We start from the raw sequence: 22,694 nt of genomic DNA on the forward strand, positions 1-22,694 counted from the left end.
GTTGAATGGGACATTCAGGAGAGTAACCAAAAGTCAGCAGTTTTCTTCTAGCTATTAACTTTTATAATGAAGATGATGCTTTGGGGGCAAAATATCTAAGTATAGTAGTTGTGTAGGTCGTTTCCAGATCCCAGAAGCAGGACTCATTATGAATGAAGACGAGAGAAGAACAGCGAGTTATTAGGAGGCATTTGCTAGTTGTATCACTTAGGGAAAATTATTTAAGCTCTATGAGCCTTAACCATAGAGTTAGGATAACAATATCTCCTCATGGGGTTTTTGTGAGAATTAAATGATCTGGTACAGGTGCTTGGCATATAGTAAATAATAAATACCAGTTATTATTTTCTTAAAGGGATTTTTTAAAATTTAAATTAGAAATTAAAAATGATCTTCCATCATTGGTTCAGTTTCATGTTGGTGAATGTTAGATTTTTTTTTTTTTTTTGGGGGGGGCCAGCAGTAATATCACTCTTGAGGATCGTGAATAAACTTTTGAGGATGCAAAGTACCCATGCTCCGCTAAGGCTAGCCCTCAGCCAGCTTATTCCCCTTTACTTTTTTCCCCCGTACCTAGGAGAATAGGAGTTTTTGTTTCATAGGAGCGTGAAAGGACACTCTGGGACCACCTCAGCTGTTAATAAAAGAGTCAATATTTTTTGAGTCCTTTGCACCTACCAAGCCCTGTGTTAGCATTTTACATATATTATTATCATGTAACCTTCACAATACTGCACTGTGGGTATTATTCCCATTTTACAGAGGAGGAAACTGAGGCTTGAGAAGTTAAGTAACTTGCCCCACATCCCTCAATTAGGTAAGTGTTGGAGTTATAGCATTCAAAGCCAGGTCTGTCGAACTCCAAAGCCCAGGCTTGGGAAAAGGAGAGTTGGGCTGTGTGGGCTCAGAGGAGATTGTCCCCAGCTCCCAGGCTCACATGCCTCCCTCAGGACCCCGTATCCTGCCAAGAAGTGTAGGAGCCTTTCTGCTTTCAGAACATTCTCAGTCGCCTCACCCTGAGGTATGCTGGGTTAGCTTCCTGTGACTGCTCTAACAAATTACCGCAAACCTAGCAGCTTAAAACAACGGAAATTTACTCAGTCATAGTTCTGGAGGCCAGAGGGCCGAAATCAAGGTGTTGGCAGGACCACACTTCCTTCAGAGACTCCTGGGCAGCAGAATCCATTCTTTGCCTCTCCCAGCGTCTGGTGGCCGTCGGCCTTCCTTGGCCTGTGGTGCAGCTCTCCAGGCTCTGCCTCCCGTCTTTACACGGCCTTCTCCTCTGTGTCTGTCAGATCTTTCCTGTGTCTCGTAAGGAAACTGTCAGTGGACTTAGGGCCCACCCAGATAACCCAGGATGCCCTCTGCATCTCAAGATTCTTCACTGAATCACACCTGCAAAGAGCCTTTTTCCAAATAAGGTAGCATTCACAGGTTCTGAAAATTAGGACATGGACGTATCTTTCAGGGGCAACCCTTCTGCCCACTCCACGTGCTAGTGGCTGCCTTGCCAGCTGTCACGTAGGGTCCTGTCTCTCGGCAGGCACCGTGGGTAGACATGACGTCCGGTAAAGGCTGCCTTTCCAGCGGAATGACTGGTTCTCAACAAGATTGCACAGCGTGGTGCTTGAAGGATGTTTCCATGCTTTTCCTGTTTGTGACACATGTTCAGTTCAGCTGAAAGCTTCCGGGGGCTTCCCCTGAGGTGGCAGTGGTCTCTCTCACAAGGGCTCCTTCTCTTTCAGATTGCTGACCTGCAGCTCCACAAACTGGACGAACTGGACTGTCTGATTCAGGGCCTGCTTTACGTTGACTCTGTTGGCTTCAACGGCAAGCCGGAATGTTACTATTTCGAAAATCCCACAAATCCCGAATTGTGTCAAAAAAGTCCGTACTGTCTGGATAACCCGTACCCTATGTTGCTGGTGAACATGGGCTCAGGTGTCAGCATCCTAGCAGTGTACTCCAAGGACAACTATAAAAGAGTTACAGGGACCAGGTAAACGTGGTTTCCACTAGAAGAACCTTTTTGTGCTTAAACCCAGGCCTCTTCCTGGAAGACCACTTTCTGAAAAGGTTATTTATATTTAATACATTTTTAAAAGAAAGATCTTACCCTCCTCAGCCAACCAAAAAGGATCTATTGGATATGTTACACAGGGTGATTTATAGAAAGGTTAATAAAACACAGCCTTGGTTGGAAACTGGTCAGCTTGTGGGAAGAAAAAGTGTTGCACATACCAGAAATTTTCCCAAAGGCAGACATGTTAAGTGCCAGGTGAATGGCAGGGACCACAATACAGTAGAATCCAGGTGGAAGGATGCTTGGGATGGTCAAAGAGGGCTTCTTTTTGGAAGTACCTTGGTGCCTAGCACAGGAAGAATTGCTTGAAATAGTCGTTCCAATCAGTGAGCCAGATTGGGTTTACAAAGAATGTTTTTTACCCTCAGGTGAATGCTCCAGCTGCAAACTGGAATAGTCAGCACACCTCACAGGGAATTTGGGAGTGCGGTGGATGGGAAAACAGCCCTGCGACTAGAGCAGAGCAGAGTACCATGTTTCTTAATGTACACACTCCCCAAGGGCACGTGGGCTCAGCTTCCTGTTAATGGGGATTCAACACAGGAAAAAGATCCAGGGTCAGAAGTCTTTGAGAAATTGTAGTATAAACAAAATTAAACAGGTTTTCCTTACTTATAAGAAGATTTGGTATGAAGCGTTTCTTCAACTTATTGGACCACAGAACCCAGTTTTGGAGGAACAACTTAAGGAACTAGTGTTGTGTGGCGTGTGCTTTGAAACATGGTATTGAAACCCTTGTTTTTGATAGATGAAGATATCATGTAACTTCTCTGGGCCTCAGTTTCCTTGTTTGTGCCATGGAGTGAGTGAGTTGTTTCTTAGTTTCTACAGGCTTTTCCAGTACTGAAATTCTGCGGTTCTACTCACCCGTTAGGAGGAGAGCACTGCTTTTCTCCTGTATTGACATGACTTGTGATGGGTTCTGCATACCTCAGTGGTTCACCACTGGGGAAGGGAAGGTTGAGGCCCCCAGGGGACGTTTGGCAATGTCTGGAGACATTTTTTGATTGTCACAACTGGAGGTGCAGTGATAATGGCATCTAGTGACCAGAGGTTAGGGGTGCTGCTAAATGTCCTACCGTGCATTGGTCAGTCCCCCACAGCAAAAGAGTATCGAGCCCCAAATGTTAACAGTTAGTGGTGTTAAGAAACCCTGAACCACACATTCTGACTGATCCTGCTTGTGTCCAGAATATAGGCTTTGGTGTGTACGTTAATTGCCACTAGTCAATACATTTTCTCACTGAGAATACAGCACTAACCTTACTTGCTCACATGAGAATCACAACTGGCCCCATGGCCTCATTAGGGCTGTCAGAACTATCAGAGACAAATGAAGAATTCGGCTGAGCTGGTTTTACCTTAAGAGAGTGATCTCCTGAGAAAGGTACAATTTTTAAGAAACTACAAACTGCTTCCCAAAAGGAGCCATTGAATTGGTAGAGCTAGTCTCAAGGTAACAACAAGCTGAACATTTTCCAGAATTAGAGATATTTATAATTTTGTTCACTACACTTAACAAATTCATGAATTATATCACAGGTACACTCTCTCAAACTTGGGGGTTCCAAGGATTTGGGTTGTCTTTGAATAATGAGCCAAATTGTGACGTTTGGCATCTGTCACATGTGCAATAATGCCTATCCATTCCAGTTATTGGTAAATGCCAGTTAATGATCACTGATTTGCAATCATCAACAAATCCTATGTGGATGCCCAAGCTTCCTTACAAGCTCTCTTTAACCAGTAGTTTTGGAAAGGTGCTACAGGAGACTGAAGGTTACTAGAGAGCCCTTTCTGGGGCTGCCACAGGTCGGGGAGGGGAATGAAATATCAAGTCTCTGGGCCCCAGATCTTCCTTGTCCTACCAGAGTTGTTCTGCCAAAGGTTTTTTTTGATCCAAGTTAGAAAACCACTGATCTAAACTACAGGCATACCTCGGAGATATTGCAGGTTCCATTCCAGACCACCGCAATAAGCGAGTATCGCAATAAAGCAAATCACAAATTTTTTGGTTTCCCAGTGCATATAAATGTTGTGTTTACACTGTACTGTAGTCTATTAAGTGTGCAATAGAATGTTTTTAAAATGTATATGCCTTTATTTAAAAATATGTTATTGCTAAAAAGTGCTAACCATCATCTAAGCCTTCAGTGGGTCATAAACCTTATGCGATAGCAGCACCAAAGATCACAGATCACCATAACAAATATAATAATAATTTTAAAATTTGAAATATTGGGAGAATTACCCAAAATGTGACACAGAGACACAAAGTGAGCAAATGTTGTTGGAAAAATGGCACCGATAGACTTGCGGATGCAGGATTGCTGCAAACCTTCAATTTCTAAAAAATGCAATATCTGCAAAGTGTAATAAAGGGCAGCACAGGAAAACGAGGTGTGCCTGTATTTTGGTCAGCAGTGAACATCAGTGTGTGGAATACACTTTGGGAATCACTAATTTAAACAAATGGCTTCAGTTTTAATTTTGTTACTCCTACTGTGATAGCTGTAACTCTAGGTTTTTTGTTATTCTCGTACACCCTATTTTCCCATTAAGCATTTTTATTTTTAGGAAGCCACATCGTTACAGGATATCAGTTTTCTTTTAAGCATATGATTTTAAATGGTTTGTTTCAGTGTTGTGTGTAACTTTACCACATCCTAGATTAGTAGCAACATTTCTGTTGACCAACTCCAATTTTATTATAGAAGTCAACTGAAAAAACAGAACTTAACAGCTAACATTGTTAGAATGTGTAATTTATTAAAAGAGGAATGAAAAGAATTTTAAAACTTCAGTGAAATGAACAGTGCAGCTTATTTCATTCTCTTGGAATCAATTTTCAGGGCATGAACATTCAGTAATTGGATTCTTCTACTTCTTCTTAAAATTCCTCACTACAAGTTTGTTGGGTTTTAAAAAAAAAAAAGTGATGTTTTGGTCTCTGATTTGCTGAGGATCTTGCTGTGTGTCTGCTGAAACAAACATGTATCTGATTACGAGCGAGAGAATCACTAGACTAGAGAGTGGTTAGCAGGTTGAAGATGTTAATAAAGTGCTCTTCTGCAACCGTGCATTCTTTCCTCCTATCTGCAGTGCTCCCGCTGTGCCAGTTCATACTCGCTTTCTCCATTCAGCTCCGATTCTTTGTCTGGAGTCACCTGTCACTTTCCAGTCATACAAAGCCCGTGTCCTTTTTCACTGATACCAACACAACAGATGATGAGTTGCCTTCTTTCTAAGTCAGCCAGTGTCTTCAGGTGCCTATGTTTGGAGTTGGTTGTTGAACACCTTGCTGAATACAAATACCTGATATTCAAAGAAAGGTTATTAGTGTGGATGAAAGGTAGAAACTAGAAATGTGAGCCAAGCCTTTTAAAAGAATATAAAGAGAGAAAACAAGGCAAATTCAGATGACACGCAAACCAAAAAGTGTTCCCATTAAACCACGCTAGCTTTCTAGGGTAGACTGAAACTAATGACATCGCATGAGGTGCCGTGTTAAATGTAAATGAAGACAAACTTTCTTAGAGGGAATCCAAAATTTCTACTGTGACTGAGGTGTCAAAGCAATAATGCCCACGGAGCTCTTTTTGTCCTCGTGGTACTGCACCTACAGTTTGCATATTGTGACTTGTGCCTAGCTACCTAATTTTCCACGAGAACCCATCATTTCAATCAAGTATGTATTTTTGTAAGAATCACTATTTAAGAAACATCACAGTTACTCCTTAGATGTGATTTAAAGAACTGTGTGTCTATAATCTGGTGCCTTCTTGGTAAACAGTTATTGACAGTCAGTATAATTTACCCTAAATTTTCTTTTTTCAAATTTAAGTTTTGAAAATAACCTCGATCTCAACTTGAATTTTCTCTTAAAAGCCAGTAGCCAAACACATGTGGAATTCCCAGGGCTAGCAGCTCTTGAGGCTTCAGAGCAAACTGATATGCATTTGCTCTTCTGTCTAGTAGGTAAAGAGTAAGGCCCATTCATGGCCGTATCAGTGCTCTTTCCTGCCAGGAGCTCACTGGTGACAGCTTTACTCTGAATCTGCTTTTCTTCCCCTCAGGTAACTTTGATATTAATACACAATTGAGTTCACTCTCAACTATCATAATTGGTTTCTAATTTTGTCTTAAAAGACTATTTTAGAAGAATTTCCCTCCAAACAACTGAAAGCTTTTAAAACATGGTTAGAGCACTGAAACCATTTTAAGATATTTGTTACTATTTTTTGACTATTGGGTGGTAAGTAAAGTACTAATAACCTTTTCTAGAGTTTACTAGAAAAAAATCCAATATGAGATCCATCGGTGGTTTCCTTTTTGAAATTTTTGAGGAGCTTAAATGAAATTATTTCCGCTAGAGAAGCAAGGTCAGATGAAAGATACAGCTTGGGGGCCAGCTGTTCCGGGCAGCGTCCCAGTTCAGTTTTGTCACCACAGAGTTTGTCTCTATAGATACGAACTATGCTTCAGGTACACACAGTTTCTTTTTCTAAGTATTTGTGTTTAGCTACATATGTTTGTATTTTTTCTTTTTAATAGAGGTCATTTCTCTGGTTATTTGCTGCTTTCAGACCACCCAAATAAGGCAGATAGATCATGATTTGGCCCCATTTTATAGGTGGGAAGATTGCATGAAGCACTTAGGTCAGTGGCTAGTTCAAGGTCTCACAACGGAAATCAGTGAGAGTCTTTCTCTGGTTTTGTTCTTAAACTTCAGGGCGAGTTGTCCTTGATGTTTCTTTTAGTCTCTGCCCTCTTTTTTTAATCCAATCTACCCTAAAGCTCTTTTTCACCCAGCACTTTGATTCAAGTGCCCCTTTGTTTTTCTCCTGTTCTTATTAACCCATATTAGTGATATTGATGTAGTTGGGGACTTGGATGGGCATCTCTTAAAGTAAAACTTAAAAAATAAACCTTATTGTTCCTTCAGTCTTGGAGGTGGAACATTCCTAGGCCTATGTTGCTTGCTGACTGGTTGTGAGACCTTTGAAGAAGCTCTGGAAATGGCAGCTAAAGGCGACAGCACCAATGTTGATAAGCTGGTGAAGGACATTTACGGAGGAGACTATGAACGATTTGGCCTTCAAGGATCTGCGGTAGCATCAAGGTAGAGACTAAGTAGCTAGGAGCAGTAGTGATTAAACACAAGGCAACCTCTCCACCCTGGCTGTTCATTTAGTTGTTGTTTTTTTTAAATGTCAACCCACCAGCCTGGTGCAAGGATCTATGGTATTGGAGCTCAGACTTGATCTCCTGCCCTTGATGAAGCACTGAGATGTTTAGCTCTTGATGCTTGTGCTTAAAATAAGGCAGCTTTGAAAGAAGGTTCTGGAAAACTGCAACAGTTTCCCCCGTTCCATTCTTGTCCAAATATCTAGAGGCATTTAAAATTTTTTTTTCCCCGTTAATAGCCATGCTACTTTGTCCCTATTAAGAAAAGGGCAGCCAACCATTCATACCGTAATCCTGTCTGCTTGTAAACCATGGTAGCCAAATCAGGTCATTTGAGCTCAATCAGAGTTATTCATAAAGCTTTCCACAGGACTTTGGTGGAAGCATGGGGCCTAAGGATGATTTTGAACACTCTCGCTAATATTTCCAACATAGCTTTGGCAACATGATGAGTAAGGAAAAGCGAGATTCCATCAGCAAGGAAGACCTCGCCCGAGCCACCCTGGTCACCATCACCAACAACATTGGCTCCATTGCTCGGATGTGTGCACTGAATGAGGTAAGGCCTTAACCTAGGGAAAGCCATGTGCCATTCATAAACATCGTTTGGCAGTGCAATAACTGTTGACCCTCACAAAACCACAGATCCTTAGGAAACCTGCCCTTCCTCGTAGTCACACCTGGTAGAACATGAGGGGCGTGTGCTGCGGGGAGGGAGGGGAGTACGTTTCAGTTTTAAGTAGGCACTAGATGATGACAAAACCATCTAACTGTGGAAACATGGTAAAAATGACAATCTGTACCATAACCTCTCCAACCTCACGGACACACACCTAATGAAGGGTGGCGAACATCTCTCTGCATGCTTGCAAATAATTGCAGGTAAAACATTCCACTTGCAATACTCGATATTCTCTTTGCTTTCAGCTTCTTTACAGTGTTGCCTTGTGGCATGGAGTTCAAGCAGCATTGTACAGGGCTATCAAAGCACAGAGAGCTTGCTACAGCTGAGGCCAGCCAGAGCCCCAGGCACAAGAAAGGGTGGACCTGATGACAGACCAAGCTTTGGTACCATGTTTTAAAACACTGCAAAATTCCTTTGGAAAGAATGGAACCCTTTTCTGAAGTACAAGATGTGTAAAGTAGATGTGTAATACAACTGAGTTGTATTAGGAAGACAAGAAAGAGGGGGCATGGAATACGTAATAGTAGAAGAAGCACTAAAGAATCTAGTAGCATCAGTAATACAGTTTTTTTTTAATATCAATTTTAAGAGAAATATGACATACATACAGAAGAGGGCTCAAATCACAAGTGTACAGCCTGATGAATTTTCACACACACACACACACACACACACACACACACACACCCCTAATACCCACCACACAGATCAAGAATTAGAACATTACAGGTACTGCAGAAACCCTTTCCAACCCCCTTCTAGTTGAATAGTGGACTGTTAAACAGGGTATGAGGCAGTCTTTATAATAGGTGGATGGCAGCCCTGCCTTTGAACTCTGGGGTTACAAGAGAGACATCCTCCTTTCACAATATTTTTTTTTCACATCTTTATTGGAGTATAACTGCTTTACAATGTTGTGTTAGTTTCTGCTGTGCAACAAAGTGAATCAGCTATATGTATACATATATCCCCACATCCCCTTCCTCTTGAGCCTCCCTCCCACCCTCCCTATCCCATCCTTCAAGGTTGTCACAAAGCATCGAGTTGATCTCGAGCTATGCAGCAGCTTCCCACTAGCCATCCATTTTACATTTGGTCTCACTTCGTCCCAGCTTCCCCTTCCCACCCTGTGCCCTCAAGTCCGTCCTCTACATCTGCATCTGCATCTTTATTCCTGCCCTGCCACTAGGTTCATCAGTACCACTTTTTTAAATTCCATATATATGCATTAGCATACAGTATTTGTTTTTCTCTTTCTGACTTACTTCACTCTGTATGACAGACCCTAGGTCCATCCACCTCACTGCAAATAACTCAGTTTTGTTTCTTTTTATGGCTGAGTAATATTCCATTGTATATATGTGCCACATCTTCTTTATCCATTCATCTGTCGATGGACACTTAGGTTGCTTCCATGTCTATTGTAAATAGTGCTGCAATGAACATTGTGGTACATGACTCTTTTTGAATTATGGTTTTCTCAGGGTATATGCCCAGTAGTGGGATGGCTGGGTCATATGGTAGTTCTATTTTTAGTGTTTTAAGGAACCTCCATACTGTTCTCCATAGTGGCTGTATCAATTTATATTCCCACCTCCCAGTGCAGGAGGGTTCCCTTTTCTCCACACCCTCTCCAGCATTTATTGTTTGTAGAATTTTTGATGATGGCCATTTTGACCGGTGTGAGGTGATACCTCATTGTGGTTTTGATTTGCATTTCTCTAATGATTAGTGATGTTGAGCATCATTTCATTTATTTGTTGGCCATCCGTATGTCTTCTTTGGAGAAATGTCTATTTAGGTCTTCCACCCATTTTTGTATTGGGTTGTTTGTTTTTTTGATATTGAGCTGCATGAGCTGCTTGTATATTTTGGAGATTAATCCTTTGTCAGTTGCTTTGTATGCAAATATTTTCTCCCATTCTGAGGGTTGTCTTTTCGTCTTGTTTATGGTTTCCTTTGCTGTGCAAAAGCTTTTCAGTTTCATTAGGTCCCATTTGTTTATTTTTGTTTTTATTTCCATTACCCTAGGAGGCAGGTCAAAAAAGATCTGGCTGTGATTTATGTCATAGAGTGTTCTTCCTATGTTTTCCTCTAAGAGTTTTATAGTGTCTGGCCTTACATTTAGGTCTTTAATCCATTTTGAGTTTATTTTTGTGTATGGTGTTAGGGAGTGTTCTAATTTCATCTTTTACATGTAGCTGTCCAGTTTTCCCAGCACCACTTACTGAAGAGGCTGTCTTTTCTCCATTGTCTATTCTTGCCTCCTTTGTCAAAGATAAGGGGACTGTATGTGTGGGGGTTTATCTCTGGGCTTTCTATCTTGTTCCATTGATCTATATTTCTGTTTTTGTGCCAGTATCATGCTGTCTTGATTACTGTAGCTTTGTAGTATAGTTTGAAGTCAGGGAGCCTGATTCCTCCAGCTCCGTTTTTCTTTCTCAAGATGGCTTTGGCTATTCACGGTCTTTTGTGTTGCCATACAAATTGTAAAATTTCTGGTTCTAGTTCTGTGAAAAATGCCATTGGTAATTTGATAGGGCTTGCACTGAATCTGTAGATTGCTTTGGGTAGTAGAGTCATTTTCACAATATTGATTCTTCCAGTCCAGGAGCATAGTATATCTCTCCATCTGTTTATGTTATCTTTGATTTCTTTCATCAGTGTTTTATATTTTCTGAGTACAGGTCTTTTGCCTCCTTAGGTTTTTTCCTAGGTATTTTATTCTTTTTGTTGCAGTGGTAAATGGGATTGTTTCCTTAATTTCTCTTTCTGATCTTTCATTGTTAGTGTATAGGAGTGCAAGAGATTTCTGTGCATTAATTTTGTATCCTGCAACCTTACCAAATTCATCGATTAGTTCTAGTAGTTTTCTGGTGGCATCTTTAGGATTTTCTATGTATAGTATCATATCATCTGCAAACAGTGACAGCTTAACTTCTTCTTTTCCAATTCACATTCCTTTTATTTCTTTTTCTTCTCTGACTGCTGTGGCTAGGACTTCCAATACTATGTTGAATAATAGTGGCGAGAGTGGACATCCTTGTTTTGTTCCTTGTCTCTTGTAACATTCTTTATTTTAAAGTCTATTTAATCTGATATGAGTATTGCTACTCCAGCTTTCTTGTGATTTCCATTTGCATGGAATATCTCTTTCCATCCCCTCACTTTCAGTCTGTATGTGTCCCTAGGTCTGAAGTGGGTTTCTTATAGACAGCATATATAAGGGTCTTGTTTTTGTATCCATTCAGGCAGTCTGTGTCTTTTGGTTGGGGCATTTAATCCATTTACATTCGAGGTGATTATCGATATGTATGTTCCTATTACCATTTTCTTAATTAATTTGGGTTTGATTTTATGAGTCTTTTTCTTCTCCTGTGTTTCCCGCATAGAGAAGTTCCTTCAGCATTTGTCGTAAAGCTGGTTTGGTGGTTCTGAATTTTCGTAGCTTTTGCTTTTCTGTAAAGCTTTTGATTTCTCTGTCGAATTTGAATGAGATCCTTGCTGGGTAGAGTAAGGTTGTAGGTTTTTTCTTGGTTGTAGGTTTTTCCCTTTCATCACTTTAAATATGTCCTGCCACTCCCTTCTGGCTTGCAGAGTTTCTGCTGAAAGATCAGTTGTTAACCTTATGGGGATCCCCTTGTATGTTATTCGTTGCTTTTCCCTTGCTGCTTTTAATAATTTTTCTTTGTATTTAATTTTTGATAGTTTGATTAATATGCGTCTCGGCATGTTTCTCTTTGGGTTTATCCTGTATGGGACTCTCTGCACTTCCTGGACTTGATTAACTATTTCCTTTCCCATGTTAGGGAAACTAACTATAGTTAGTTTTTTCAACTATAATGTCTTCAAATATTGTCTCAGACCCTTTCTTTGTCTCTTCTTCTTCTGGGCCCCCTATAATTCGAATGTTGGTGTGTTTAATGTTGTCCCAGAGGTCTCTGAGACTGTCCTCAACTCTTTTCATTCTTTCTTCTTTATTCTGCTCCCTGGCAGTTATTTCCACCATTTTATCTTCCAGCTCACTTATCCATTCTTCTGCCTCAGTTATTCTGCTAGTGATTTCTTCTAGAGTATTTTTAATTTCAGTTACTGTGTTGTTCATCATTTGTTTGCTCTTTAGTTCTTCTAGATCCTTGTTAAATGTTTCTTTTATTTTCTCCACTCTGTTTCCGAGATTTTGGATCATCTTTACTCTCATTACTCTGAATTCTTTTTCAGGTAGCTTGCCTATTTTGTCTTCATTTATTTGGTCTTGTAGGTTTTTACCATGCTCTTTCATCTGTAACATATTTTTGTCGGTTTTTTTTTTTTTTGATTGGTGTGGCTGTATTCGTGTCTTACTGGTTGTTTGGCCTGAGGCGTCCACACTGGAGTTTGCAGGCGGTTGGGTAGAGCTGGGTCTTGGTGCTGAAATGAGGACCTCTGGGAGTCCTCACTCTGATTAATATTCCCTGGGGTCTGAGGTTCTCAGTTAGTCCAGCGGTTTGGACTTGGTGCTCCCACCACAGCAGCTCAGGCCCCCAACCTCCAGCCTGGGAACCAAGATCCCGCAAGCCACATAGTGTGGCAAAAAAAAAAAAGAAAGAGAAAAAAAGGAGCAGTTCAATAACAATAAAAAATAAAATAAAATTAGAAAGATAAAAAATATCTAAGGAAAAATAAAAATATAATCGAAACAAATGCAACAAGGTAAAACAAATCCACCACAGAAAAAAGGAAAAAAAAAAGGAGGGGGAACAAGCCAAAAGGAGCAGAATAATAACAAAGTATAAAGAATAAAATAAAATTCCAAAAATAAAAGAATTATTAGAAAAAATGAAAATATAAATGAATCAACTACAAGGTAAAACAGAACCCCAATCTAAAAGAGGAAAAGAGAAAAAAAAAAAAGCCTTGTCTATGGGGGGCGGAGTTTAGGCAGGGGGTGGAACTTAGGCAGGGGCGATGCTCAAGCATGGGGCGGGGCCTCTGCTTAGGACCTGCACGGAAGGGGAGAGGCAGCACGTCCAAACAGGGGCCTCTGGAGTGTGGAGTTCCAGAGTTTGGAGGTAAGGCCCTGGGTGAGGGTGTGTGGCTGGGGTTTATGCCCAGCGTGTTGGAGGGGGTCTCAGAGGGGGTCTCCATGTGCAGAGGCGGGGCCCTGGGTGGGGGTGTGGGGTGAGGCGTGGGCTCTACAGGGTAGGAGGGAGGCTCCAGGGCAGAGGATTAGGCCTGGGAGCCCAACAGGCTCCCCGGTGCCTAAGTGGACAGGGAAAGCACTGGCCATGTTCCCTTCCCCTTCCTTCACGCCTCCCCCCACCCAGGGTCTCCCCTGTCCCTGCTGGACCCCTAATCGTGGGCCCACCTCCCACCCCTCTACCCAGGGAAAATTTTCACAGTGGTTAATGGGTTCATGTATTGTTAAAGCTTGAGACAGTTAGAAGGTGATGTTCCCAGACCCTGGTTGCTCTTGATAGACTGAACAGAGAATAATGCCAGCTCCCAAGACTCTCCTCCCTTTGATATGAGTGACCATAGCAACTGGCTCTGTGAGTGAGTGAGGAGTGAGCAGAGTCTGTGTGGCAGATAGGCTGAGCTCGGTGTGAGGGGTGTGTTCAGAATACAAATCTGTATCCGTGACAACAAAAATATAAATGTATTTTTTGTTATCATATTGTAACCCACATACTGACCAAACAGGATATTTCACCATATATCCTAAAGGTAGAGACCGGGTATTGTTTCTTTTTTGTATTCCCAGTGTTTGGCACAGAGCAACCTGACCGAAGTTGTTAGATGAATAACCCATACCATAGCCATTTAATTTATTGAGTTGGTGGGGAGTTCCCTGGTGGCCTAGTGGTTGGGGTTTGGAGCTGTCATTGCCATGGCCCAGATTCGATCCCTGGTTGGGGAACTGAGATCCCATGAGCTGCGTGTCATGGCCAAAATATTTTTTTTTAATTTTCTTAATAAATAAATAAAATTTTAAAAATAATTTATGAGTTGGTAATATATTTTATAGTTGGAAGTTTGGGGGATTTAAGGAATGCACAGGCAAATTTAGATGAACTCCAGTTTTAATTTCATATGTGAATGTTGGGAGCTGAATTTCATATCAGATCTAAGGCAGCCTAACATAATACCCGTAAATGAGCCCAGTATCAGTCTCTGCCTCCCCCAACCAAATTCTACCCCTCATGTTCTTGTGGAATGCATTCTGAGGTTTGTTTGACTTCATCTTGGAAATCCTGAAATAATTCTACTTAAAAAAAAAAAAATTCACTCTGCAAGGTCCTGGAGTACAGTGATACACAGCACATTGGGTCTCTTGCTAAATGCTATTTTTATGTCATGGTTCAATTGTTTTTCTTTCATTTTTTTTTTCCAGAATATTGACAGAGTTGTGTTTGTTGGGAATTTTCTCAGAATCAATATGGTCTCCATGAAGCTGCTAGCATATGCCATGGATTTTTGGTCCAAAGGACAGCTAAAAGCTCTGTTTTTGGAACATGAGGTAGGTTGAGTTCACATGGACTTAATTGTCCTACATGGAAGTTTTTGGGTTGTCTAACATATGAGCGGGTTCCTTAGTTTGCATTTATGCAAAAAGCTAAGGAAGAACATTATATAAAATGGAAGCTCTATTATCCAACAATCAGGACTAGTAGATGGTTAATTTAAAAAAACAAAACAAAAGTTAAAATGGGTAATCATGGAAAAATATCTCCCTACTTTTACCATTCTATTTTAATATAAAATATATAAATGTTCATTCACTCACCAATTTCTTGATGTAGGACCAAGACCTATTTTTGAGCATGGGTTCTGCTGATCAGAGCTTTGTAATTGTCTTTCTTTTTTCCATAATCCACAAGTATTATGCACCTTTTATGATTTCTGGTTTGTTTCTTTAAAGTAGATCAAGAAATTAAAGATACTTACGAAGCAATTTGGTTGCAGAGTCATTCTAGATTTTCCCAATCTTTCATATGTAGGATCCACCTAAATAGAGGGCGGTGGTTTGTGACTACCTCTTTCAATCTTTGTTTCATTTTTTTCCATTTTTATTGAGATATAATTGGCATATAACATTGTGTAAGTTTAAGGTACACAACAATGGTTTAATATATGTATATACTGTAAACTGGTTATCAGTGTAACTTTAGTTATCGTCCATCACCACATATTGTTACAAAGATCTTTTTTTCCTTGTGATGAGAACTTTTAAGATCTACTCTCCTAGCAACTTTCACTTGTTAACTAGCTTTTTAATCTTTCTCAAGAATTTAACTGGATTTTCAAAGAGGTGACCATTCATCTTGTACTCTTTTTATTGGTTTAGGTGGTATATAATTACATTAGATTATTACATTAACAATAAAACTGTCATAAACAAATTTGAGGATAAACACAGGTGACTCTTGGCAAGTAAACAACTCAACTGGTGAGAACAGAAGTGCTTGGGCTGCTCAGAGTAGCCTGGTGGGCTTGAGAGGCTGGTGTGCTAGACATTAGGCAGCCTGTTTACAGAAGAAGTGGAGAACTCTGGTTAATGCAAAGAGTCCCTTATATCCAGTTTCTACACTAATACAAATCGGAGGTTTCTAAGACTGAGTGGGGAGCCCTCATCTCTTCCCACCTCTTCTATCCCCCTTTAAAATCAATACTGTAGAGAGCAGCTGTTTATCACGGGAGGTACCCAAAGCCTTGGGTATATTGCAGCAGAAAGAACATTGGGAGAACGAGTGTCATAAATTTTAATTGTAATGAATAACTACTGTGGCATTTTTCTCATCTCCAAACTGAATTATTTATGTGAAAAGTTGCTGATGCATTTATAAATTATTTAGAGCTCTCTAAGCCTACGTTTTGTTTTATTAAAGCATCTAAAACAATACGAAGTTAAATACCAAATAGTTAACTGTTTAACTATACTAAAGAAAGTTTTTGTTTTTGTCTTTTTAAGGAGGCTAAGGCATGAAGTGATATAACTTTTTTGTGGGGGGCGAGGGCAGTGGAGTCTCAGAATTTTCACTCCCCCTCCTCCAACCAGAGCAGCTCCTTTTTTATCTACTTAGTTATCGATTTCCCTTGTAAGATTTTATTTAAAAAAATAATTAAAATGAAAAAGAAGACCACTCTTCTAGCCCATCTGGTGTTGCCGTATTTAGTGATTAAAAATATAGGACACAGTTATTTTACTTGGCATTTATCTGGCAACCCTAAGTTTAGATCCTCTTGGACTAAGGCAGAAAACAAACCCTGGAAGCCATCAGGGATTAAAAGCCATCTACGAGGGCACACAGGTAGTTAGTTGATGGTAAGATACGGAAAAAGAACCAGCATTTGGGGGAAACCTACTTCTCTGGATAAAAAGGCATATCCCTTTGTACAATCTTAGGCCTCTGTGAACGATGGCTTTGGTTTGTTACTAAGTATCATAACTCAGTCTCTATGGCCGATGAAAGTAGAGCAATTTTATATCTCCCTGTAGGTGTTTCTCAGAAAATTCTCTACATTCTTAGGTTCATTCTCGCTTAGGCAGGTCTTCCTGGAGGATATTATGGAGAGAGAACTTTTGGGAGGTGCTGGTGAGGTGGCTTTCCTGCCCTGCCTGGAGTCCTCACTCACTCAGTCTCATTCATTCCACTTATGTAAGTGAGCGTCTCCTAAGAGAAGTGGTCTAGCCAAGCAGTTGAGAGCACAGGCTCTCGCTGACTTGGAGACTTTAGGCAATGACTCTACCTTTCCATTTCTGTTTTAGCTTTTGTAAAATGGGGTGATAATATTATTTGTCTCATAAAGTTACTGTGACGATTAAGTGAGGAAATCCATGTACATTTCTAGCATATAGTGAGCCCTCAGATGTTAGCTGGCAGTGGAGGCAAAGATCCTACCATGTAGTGTTCTGCCAGATGCCACCCATTTCGCAGTAAGTAACTGTTGAGTCAGGCAAATACCAGAGGAGTAGAGTCTCTTGCCTTTTGGAAACCAGCTTCTCTAAACATTGCCATTTTTCAGCTTCCTTCATTTTCACAGATACGTGGGCTTTTCCTTTACAGATGAGCAAAGGGAAACTTGAGCTGATTTAGATGCCTTTCCAGGATCTACTGAGGGAAGCTTAGAGCTGTACCTTGTGAGACATTACAACTTTGAAGTCAGATAGATTTGCGATTGAACCCTGGCACAACTCATGTGACCTTGAAAGGGTAATTTACCTTATTACCTCCCATTTCTCATCTGTGGAATGGCAGTAATAATGTGAATTTTGCCATGACAAGGATTAAAATGAAATAATCATAATCCTAAAAATCCTAAAAATTGCCAACACTGACGTAGTATACACTGTGGTGCCAGACATTTTTCTACGCACTTTACATCAGTTAATTTATTTAATGTATATAAACAAATAGATATCCAATGCATTTATTATTATTATTATTATTATATCATGTTTCATGCCAGAGGTCAGGTTTTAAGTTTCTTGTATCTATAGCATTAGGGGGCAGCATTCCTCGAATTATGAAAAACAGTAGGTATTGGACTAAGGTTCGGAGATAATCGTACAGAAGTTTTCTCATTGTTGTTGTAGGGTTATTTTGGAGCTGTTGGGGCACTGCTGGAACTGTTCAAAATGACTGATGACCAGTAGAGATGGGCCACAGATGGAACAGCCTTCTGTGAGAACAGGGATCCAAGCTCTGCGGCTGGAGAGGGTGAAAGCCACTGTGGGACGGAAGCCAAGCCATTATGGCAGATGAACCTGCTGGATTTGTAAATAATTAAAATCCTTCTAGCTGATCTTTTACTCTTGGGTTTTGAGTTTATGATTCAAAATGGGGAATACAAGAGTTTTTTCTGTATACTGTATTTTTTAAAAAAATATTTGTGCAGCGTGGCCAAACCTACCAATTTTATGCATTGACTTTGAAAAATTGTATGATGTTTAAGAAGGACCTGAAACGTAAGTGCTGTTTATTTTTCTTCTGGGGTTTACTGATCAGTGTGGTAATTTTAACTTCATTTAGTAATTACTCTAGGAGATTTTACCTTGACTTATATTTTTCATGACGTTTCATGATTTGCTGTTGGTTTCAAATGAAACTACAAATCTGTCATGTTTTACTGTGAACACTATTTTGTTTGTTTGTTTACCTTTTTGGGTCTTGTTTTTTCTGTTTGAATGTCTTAGGGAAAAAGAGAGTCCTTCCCCCTGTTTCTGTCCTCGGATGACTCCCCGTCCCCCCTCCAATACCGTTCTTTGATGTAATTGTTCATATTAATCAAGGTGCTGACCAACTCAATACAAAGTTAAGCACGAGATCTAAAGCTCTCAAAAGTGCCCTTGAAGAGAAAACTCTGAAAAAGCGTTCATGAATTTAGTGAGTCTGGCAAAAGTTGAAAATTATATGCAATTTTGTCGTATCCCTTATGAACATATAGTGTTGCGTTAGATTTATTTTATGTTAGGTTATGTTAAATTGAAGTGTTCTCTGATGAAGTGTCCTCATCCATGCACAGCGTATGAATGGCAACAAATCCTTGTGCAAGATGTGGGGATTTACAGGGGAAAGTCTCCCGGTAGATTAACTGTTCACGTTGGGATGTTTAGGAGAAGTCATGGGTTGAGATGTCATGTGGTAATATCTGTGTTTTGTACATGTATGTAGCTAGGAGCTTTGTAACAAGGCATCTTAAATAGTAATAGAGTTGTTTTTTATTTGAAATATTTTAAACTGTATTTCAATCCCACTTTCGAAAATTAAAAAAAAAATTATGATACTGATCTATATATTTTTTTTCTGTTTGAAATATGTCATTGGGACTGATGGGTAACTTTCAAATGAGAGTCTTGTACAAATACTGAAACACACGAGATGTAATGATTTAGAACTAATCAATCTTTTGAATTGAGCGTATTGCTGTATTGCTGGGACCTTTGAAGGGCGGCACAATTGCTCCGTGATGAAACTTTCCTTCTCTGCCTTCTGGGCACTGTCTTTAATTTCCATGTCTTCAGGTCTTGAAGAAGTTGATGTTAATGGAAGTATTCCCTTGTCTGGTTGAAATAAAGCCTGTTTCTGTCGTGATTTTTTTTTTTTTAGTGTATATGTTATTTTCATTTCTTAACCTTTATGTCCATCTTATCTGCTTTTGTATCATAAAATGAATATGTGTTGTACTGTTGCTACTCTACATTTCATAATTTGAAGCTTTCACATAAGCATGGTAAGGTCCAAAACACCGTGTCTTCAGTTGAAGCTGTAGCCCTATGCAGGGTTGTTTTTTTTTTTTTTTTTTTTTTAATGTAGCTTTATTGTTCTTTTTTTTTTTTTTTTTTTTAATTATTTATTTATTTATGGCTGTGTTGGGTCTTCGTTTCTTTGCGAGGGCTTTCTCTAGTTGTGGCAAGCGGGGGCCACTCTTCATCGCGGTGCGCGGGCCTCTCACTATCGCGGCCTCTCTTGTTGCGGAGCACAGGCTCCAGACGCGCAGGCTCAGTAATTGTGGCTCACGGGCCCAGCTGCTCTGCGACACGTGGGATCTTCCCAGACCAGGGCTCGAACCCGTGTCCCCTGCATTAGCAGGCAGATTCTCAACCACTGCGCCACCAGGGAAGCCCAGCTTTATTGTTCTTATACAACTAACTCCTTATTCCCAAAAGATCACTACTATATTTTGTAATTCTGAAAGAGTTCCAAAATTTGGTCATCACAATTATATTTGATCAACTTCCGCCTGGCTTGAAAAAAATTCAAGCAATTAAGATGCTCTTGAAAAAGGTAAGTGTGAAAATCCACATATCCTCCATGATAGTACCTTTTTTAGATTGTTCTCTTCTGCCATTCCTACTCTCATCTGTTAGGGAATAGCACCCCTTGGATCATGGTTCTGCAAAAAATAAAATCAGGCCAAGTTAGTGTGACTACATAATTTTTTAATTATCTGGAATTACTTGATCTCTCATTACAAATGTTTAAAACATTGGTTTAGCTGAGGAGATAAATTACTCCATTATACAAATATCAGTTAAATGTTGGTTACTTATAGCCAGCATTTTTTTTTTTTTTTTTAATGAGGGAGTTGCAGCCTGAGGAATTTTTTTACATTCACTTGAATTATAGAAACTTTCCTTTGGCTCAACATCATGAAGAAACTTGGCAAGACTAAAGAATTTTTATCTTGAACTCCATGAAGTCAGGGTGACCAGGTGGTCCAGAACATGACTTTTGGTTCTGAGACAGCTGCAGTTTTGATCCAGCTCAGCTATTGACAAGCTTTGTGGACAACTTGCTAACCCTCTCTCTAAACCCTAATTTTCTCACTCATAAAATGGGGCAAATAGTAGTTTTTACCTATGTATTTAAGAAGCTTAACACAAGGGCTAACACATAGTAAAAGCTTCATTAATGCTAGCTATGCTGGAAAAAAAATAGATGTTTTTAAATTAATGCATTAAATCAGTGATTTCTAAACTGGAATGTGGGGAATCCATTTTAGCATAAAGCATCACACAGATCTGCATATGCTAGTACACGTCTACAGCCCCATATCCACACTTCAAAATCCCAAACTCTTAACATTTCTCTTGACAAAAATTCACGACAGAAAAAGTTGATTTGAGCATTATTTATCATTCTCTGGAGGGCTCTTCACATGTTTTGTTGCAAAGCTATTAATGTGTTTGATTACAGGGTCTGCCCCAGACCCTACCAGAGGTGTTAATTAAGTAGGGAACAAGTCTGAATCTTGAAACAGAAGTGGTCTCAAGAGTTTCAGATAAAGGGCTCGTGGAAAGATTTACTTGTATTCTTCAGCTTATGTATTCTTCCATATTCCATATTTACATGGATTCAGAGTCCCTTTGTTGGGAACCATTGTTACAGGTAATTTATACTTGACATCATTCAGTCATACAAGGAATATTAAGAAGTTATTTTGTGCCAGGAAGGAGCACTGAGTAAACTAGGAGGAATAGGATTCAACCCCTGCTGTCCAGTGTGGGGAAGACAGAAGTCTTAAACCAACACGTATAATTAAGTGTCACAGGTGTCATTCATTCATTCATTCACAAATATTCACAGCAGTGAACAAAACCAGACCCATCCTCACAGACCTTACATTCTGGAAGGGAAGACAGATACATTCCTAATTACATAATGTTACATCCGTACTACAAAGAGAAAAAGTAAGGTAGAGGGGCCTCAGAGGGAGGTAATTCTGTTTAGAAAATGAAAAGGGGATTGAAACTTCTTTGGTTAGAGTGCTAAAAGACAATCTGTCTTAGGAGGTGACGTTGGAGCAGAGGTGAATGAAGCTGAGAACACACCGTGGAAATACCTGGGGAAAATACTTGTACTCCTGGAAAATGAGAATGGAGGTTGTGAAGACCTGTAAGGAGGCCAGTATGCCTGGAGTAAACAACGGGCAGAGTGGTGGGAAATGCAGTTTTAGGAGTAGCCGTGGACCAGGTCCTATACGAAGTCCCCCAAGTGAGGGTAGAAAACTGCCCTTGAAGGAGGCATTGGTCCCCTCTCCTGGAGGGGAGGGTGCAAGAAAAGTTTTCATAAGAGTCTTAGCCAACAAGTAGAGACCCCCGAGTGGAGCACGAGGGTAGGGCTGCCCAAGCAAAGAGAGCAGGATGAAAGAAGCACTGAGAGAAGAAACAGCCTGGCTTATTCGTGACGCCGTTTGATTCAGCCGGAGTGTGGTTAGTGGGAGAGAAACCAGATACTAGGAGAGAAGAAAACAGATTATGGAAGGACTCGTATTCCATGTAAAAGATGTTTCTGTAGTCAGTGTGAAGCCATCAAAGAGTGTCAAGTAAAGTGAAACTAGAACTAATCTGGCTTCAAAGTGATAATAGAGCAAAATGATTCCGCTTATATAAAATGTCTAGAATAGGCAAAGAGACAGAAATTCGATTAGTGGTTTCCCAGGGCTGGGGATTTGGAAGAAATGAGGACTTACTGCTAATAGTTATGAGGCTGCTTTTTTGGTGATGAAAATGTTCTAAAATTGATTGAAGTGATGATTGTACAACTCGACTAGAAACCACTGAATTAATTAAATGGTATGTGAATTATATTTCAGTAAAGCTACTTTTCAAAAATAAGTTAAATTTGAAGGCTGAAAAAAATCCTTTAAATACAGCACAAAAGTGAAATTAGGTATGTTAATTGGATGTTCTTCTTTATTTTAACCTAACTGGTGTCATTTTCAGTTTTGTAAAATATTCTACTCATTGTATTTGATTTTCTACCTTCTTTCTCCTGTACATTCCTGGAACATTTTTAGACACAACAACCAAGTGCATTTAGTCAAATGTGTATGGCAGAGTTGATGTGGTTACAGTAATAAATAATAAATGCCAGCAGCCTCAGCCCCAGTTGCCTAAGGTTTCTTTTTTTTTGAACAAATGGATTTCCTTTTTAATTTTTGCAGTTATAGCTTAAGAAGAGTTTTTATTTTCCCTTAGATTTAAAGCAACTAGAAAGAATTGGACTTTTTTTATATTAGACTTTTTCTTCTCTCTTCTCTTCCTCCCCTTCAGTCTGTTCATGAAATTTGCTGTTGCTATTTTAACCAGGTTCAGCATCTAAAGAATTCATGCCATTTGGCTGCCATAATGTGGCTAATGAATGTCTATTTTAGTTCCAGAGTGAGGCAGGTGGTCTATGTCTTCTTGTGTACCTTTAAGAGATACTTAAATTTTAATTTTAAAGAAAACTTAAATTTTAAAATAATTGTTTT

General features: G+C 39.8%; 2 protein-coding genes across 15 annotated transcripts in view; one reads left to right on the forward strand and one right to left on the reverse strand.

Annotated features, from left to right (window-relative positions):
* Positions 1 to 19,030, forward strand: part of PANK1 (pantothenate kinase 1) — a 110,759-nt gene extending 91,729 nt beyond the window's left edge. For all 8 annotated transcript variants that reach the window (XM_059900940.1, XM_059900937.1, XM_059900938.1 and 5 more), the window contains 5 exons: positions 1,746 to 1,999; positions 7,029 to 7,205; positions 7,706 to 7,829; positions 14,329 to 14,454; positions 17,533 to 19,030. In XM_059900940.1, coding sequence (XP_059756923.1) covers positions 1,746 to 1,999; positions 7,029 to 7,205; positions 7,706 to 7,829; positions 14,329 to 14,454; positions 17,533 to 17,592 — 741 coding nt within the window. In that variant the 3' untranslated portion in view covers positions 17,593 to 19,030. The remainder of the gene's footprint in view (positions 1 to 1,745; positions 2,000 to 7,028; positions 7,206 to 7,705; positions 7,830 to 14,328; positions 14,455 to 17,532) is intronic.
* LOC132351105 (interferon-induced protein with tetratricopeptide repeats 5) overlaps positions 4,893 to 22,694 on the reverse strand; it is a 165,229-nt gene continuing 147,427 nt past the window's right edge. For 4 of the 7 annotated variants that reach the window (XR_009498085.1, XR_009498084.1, XR_009498090.1 and 1 more), the window contains exon 4: positions 15,272 to 19,832. The gene's annotated coding sequence lies outside the window, so the exon portion shown is untranslated. Of the gene's footprint in view, positions 5,399 to 8,974; positions 12,491 to 14,879; positions 14,943 to 15,271; positions 19,833 to 22,694 lie in introns of those variants that run through there. The other 3 variants (XR_009498087.1, XR_009498088.1, XR_009498089.1) reach the window with 3 other exon arrangements.

The sequence above is a fragment of the Balaenoptera ricei genome, chromosome 16 (assembly GCF_028023285.1).
Source record: "Balaenoptera ricei isolate mBalRic1 chromosome 16, mBalRic1.hap2, whole genome shotgun sequence".
Taxonomy (NCBI): domain Eukaryota; kingdom Metazoa; phylum Chordata; class Mammalia; order Artiodactyla; family Balaenopteridae; genus Balaenoptera; species Balaenoptera ricei.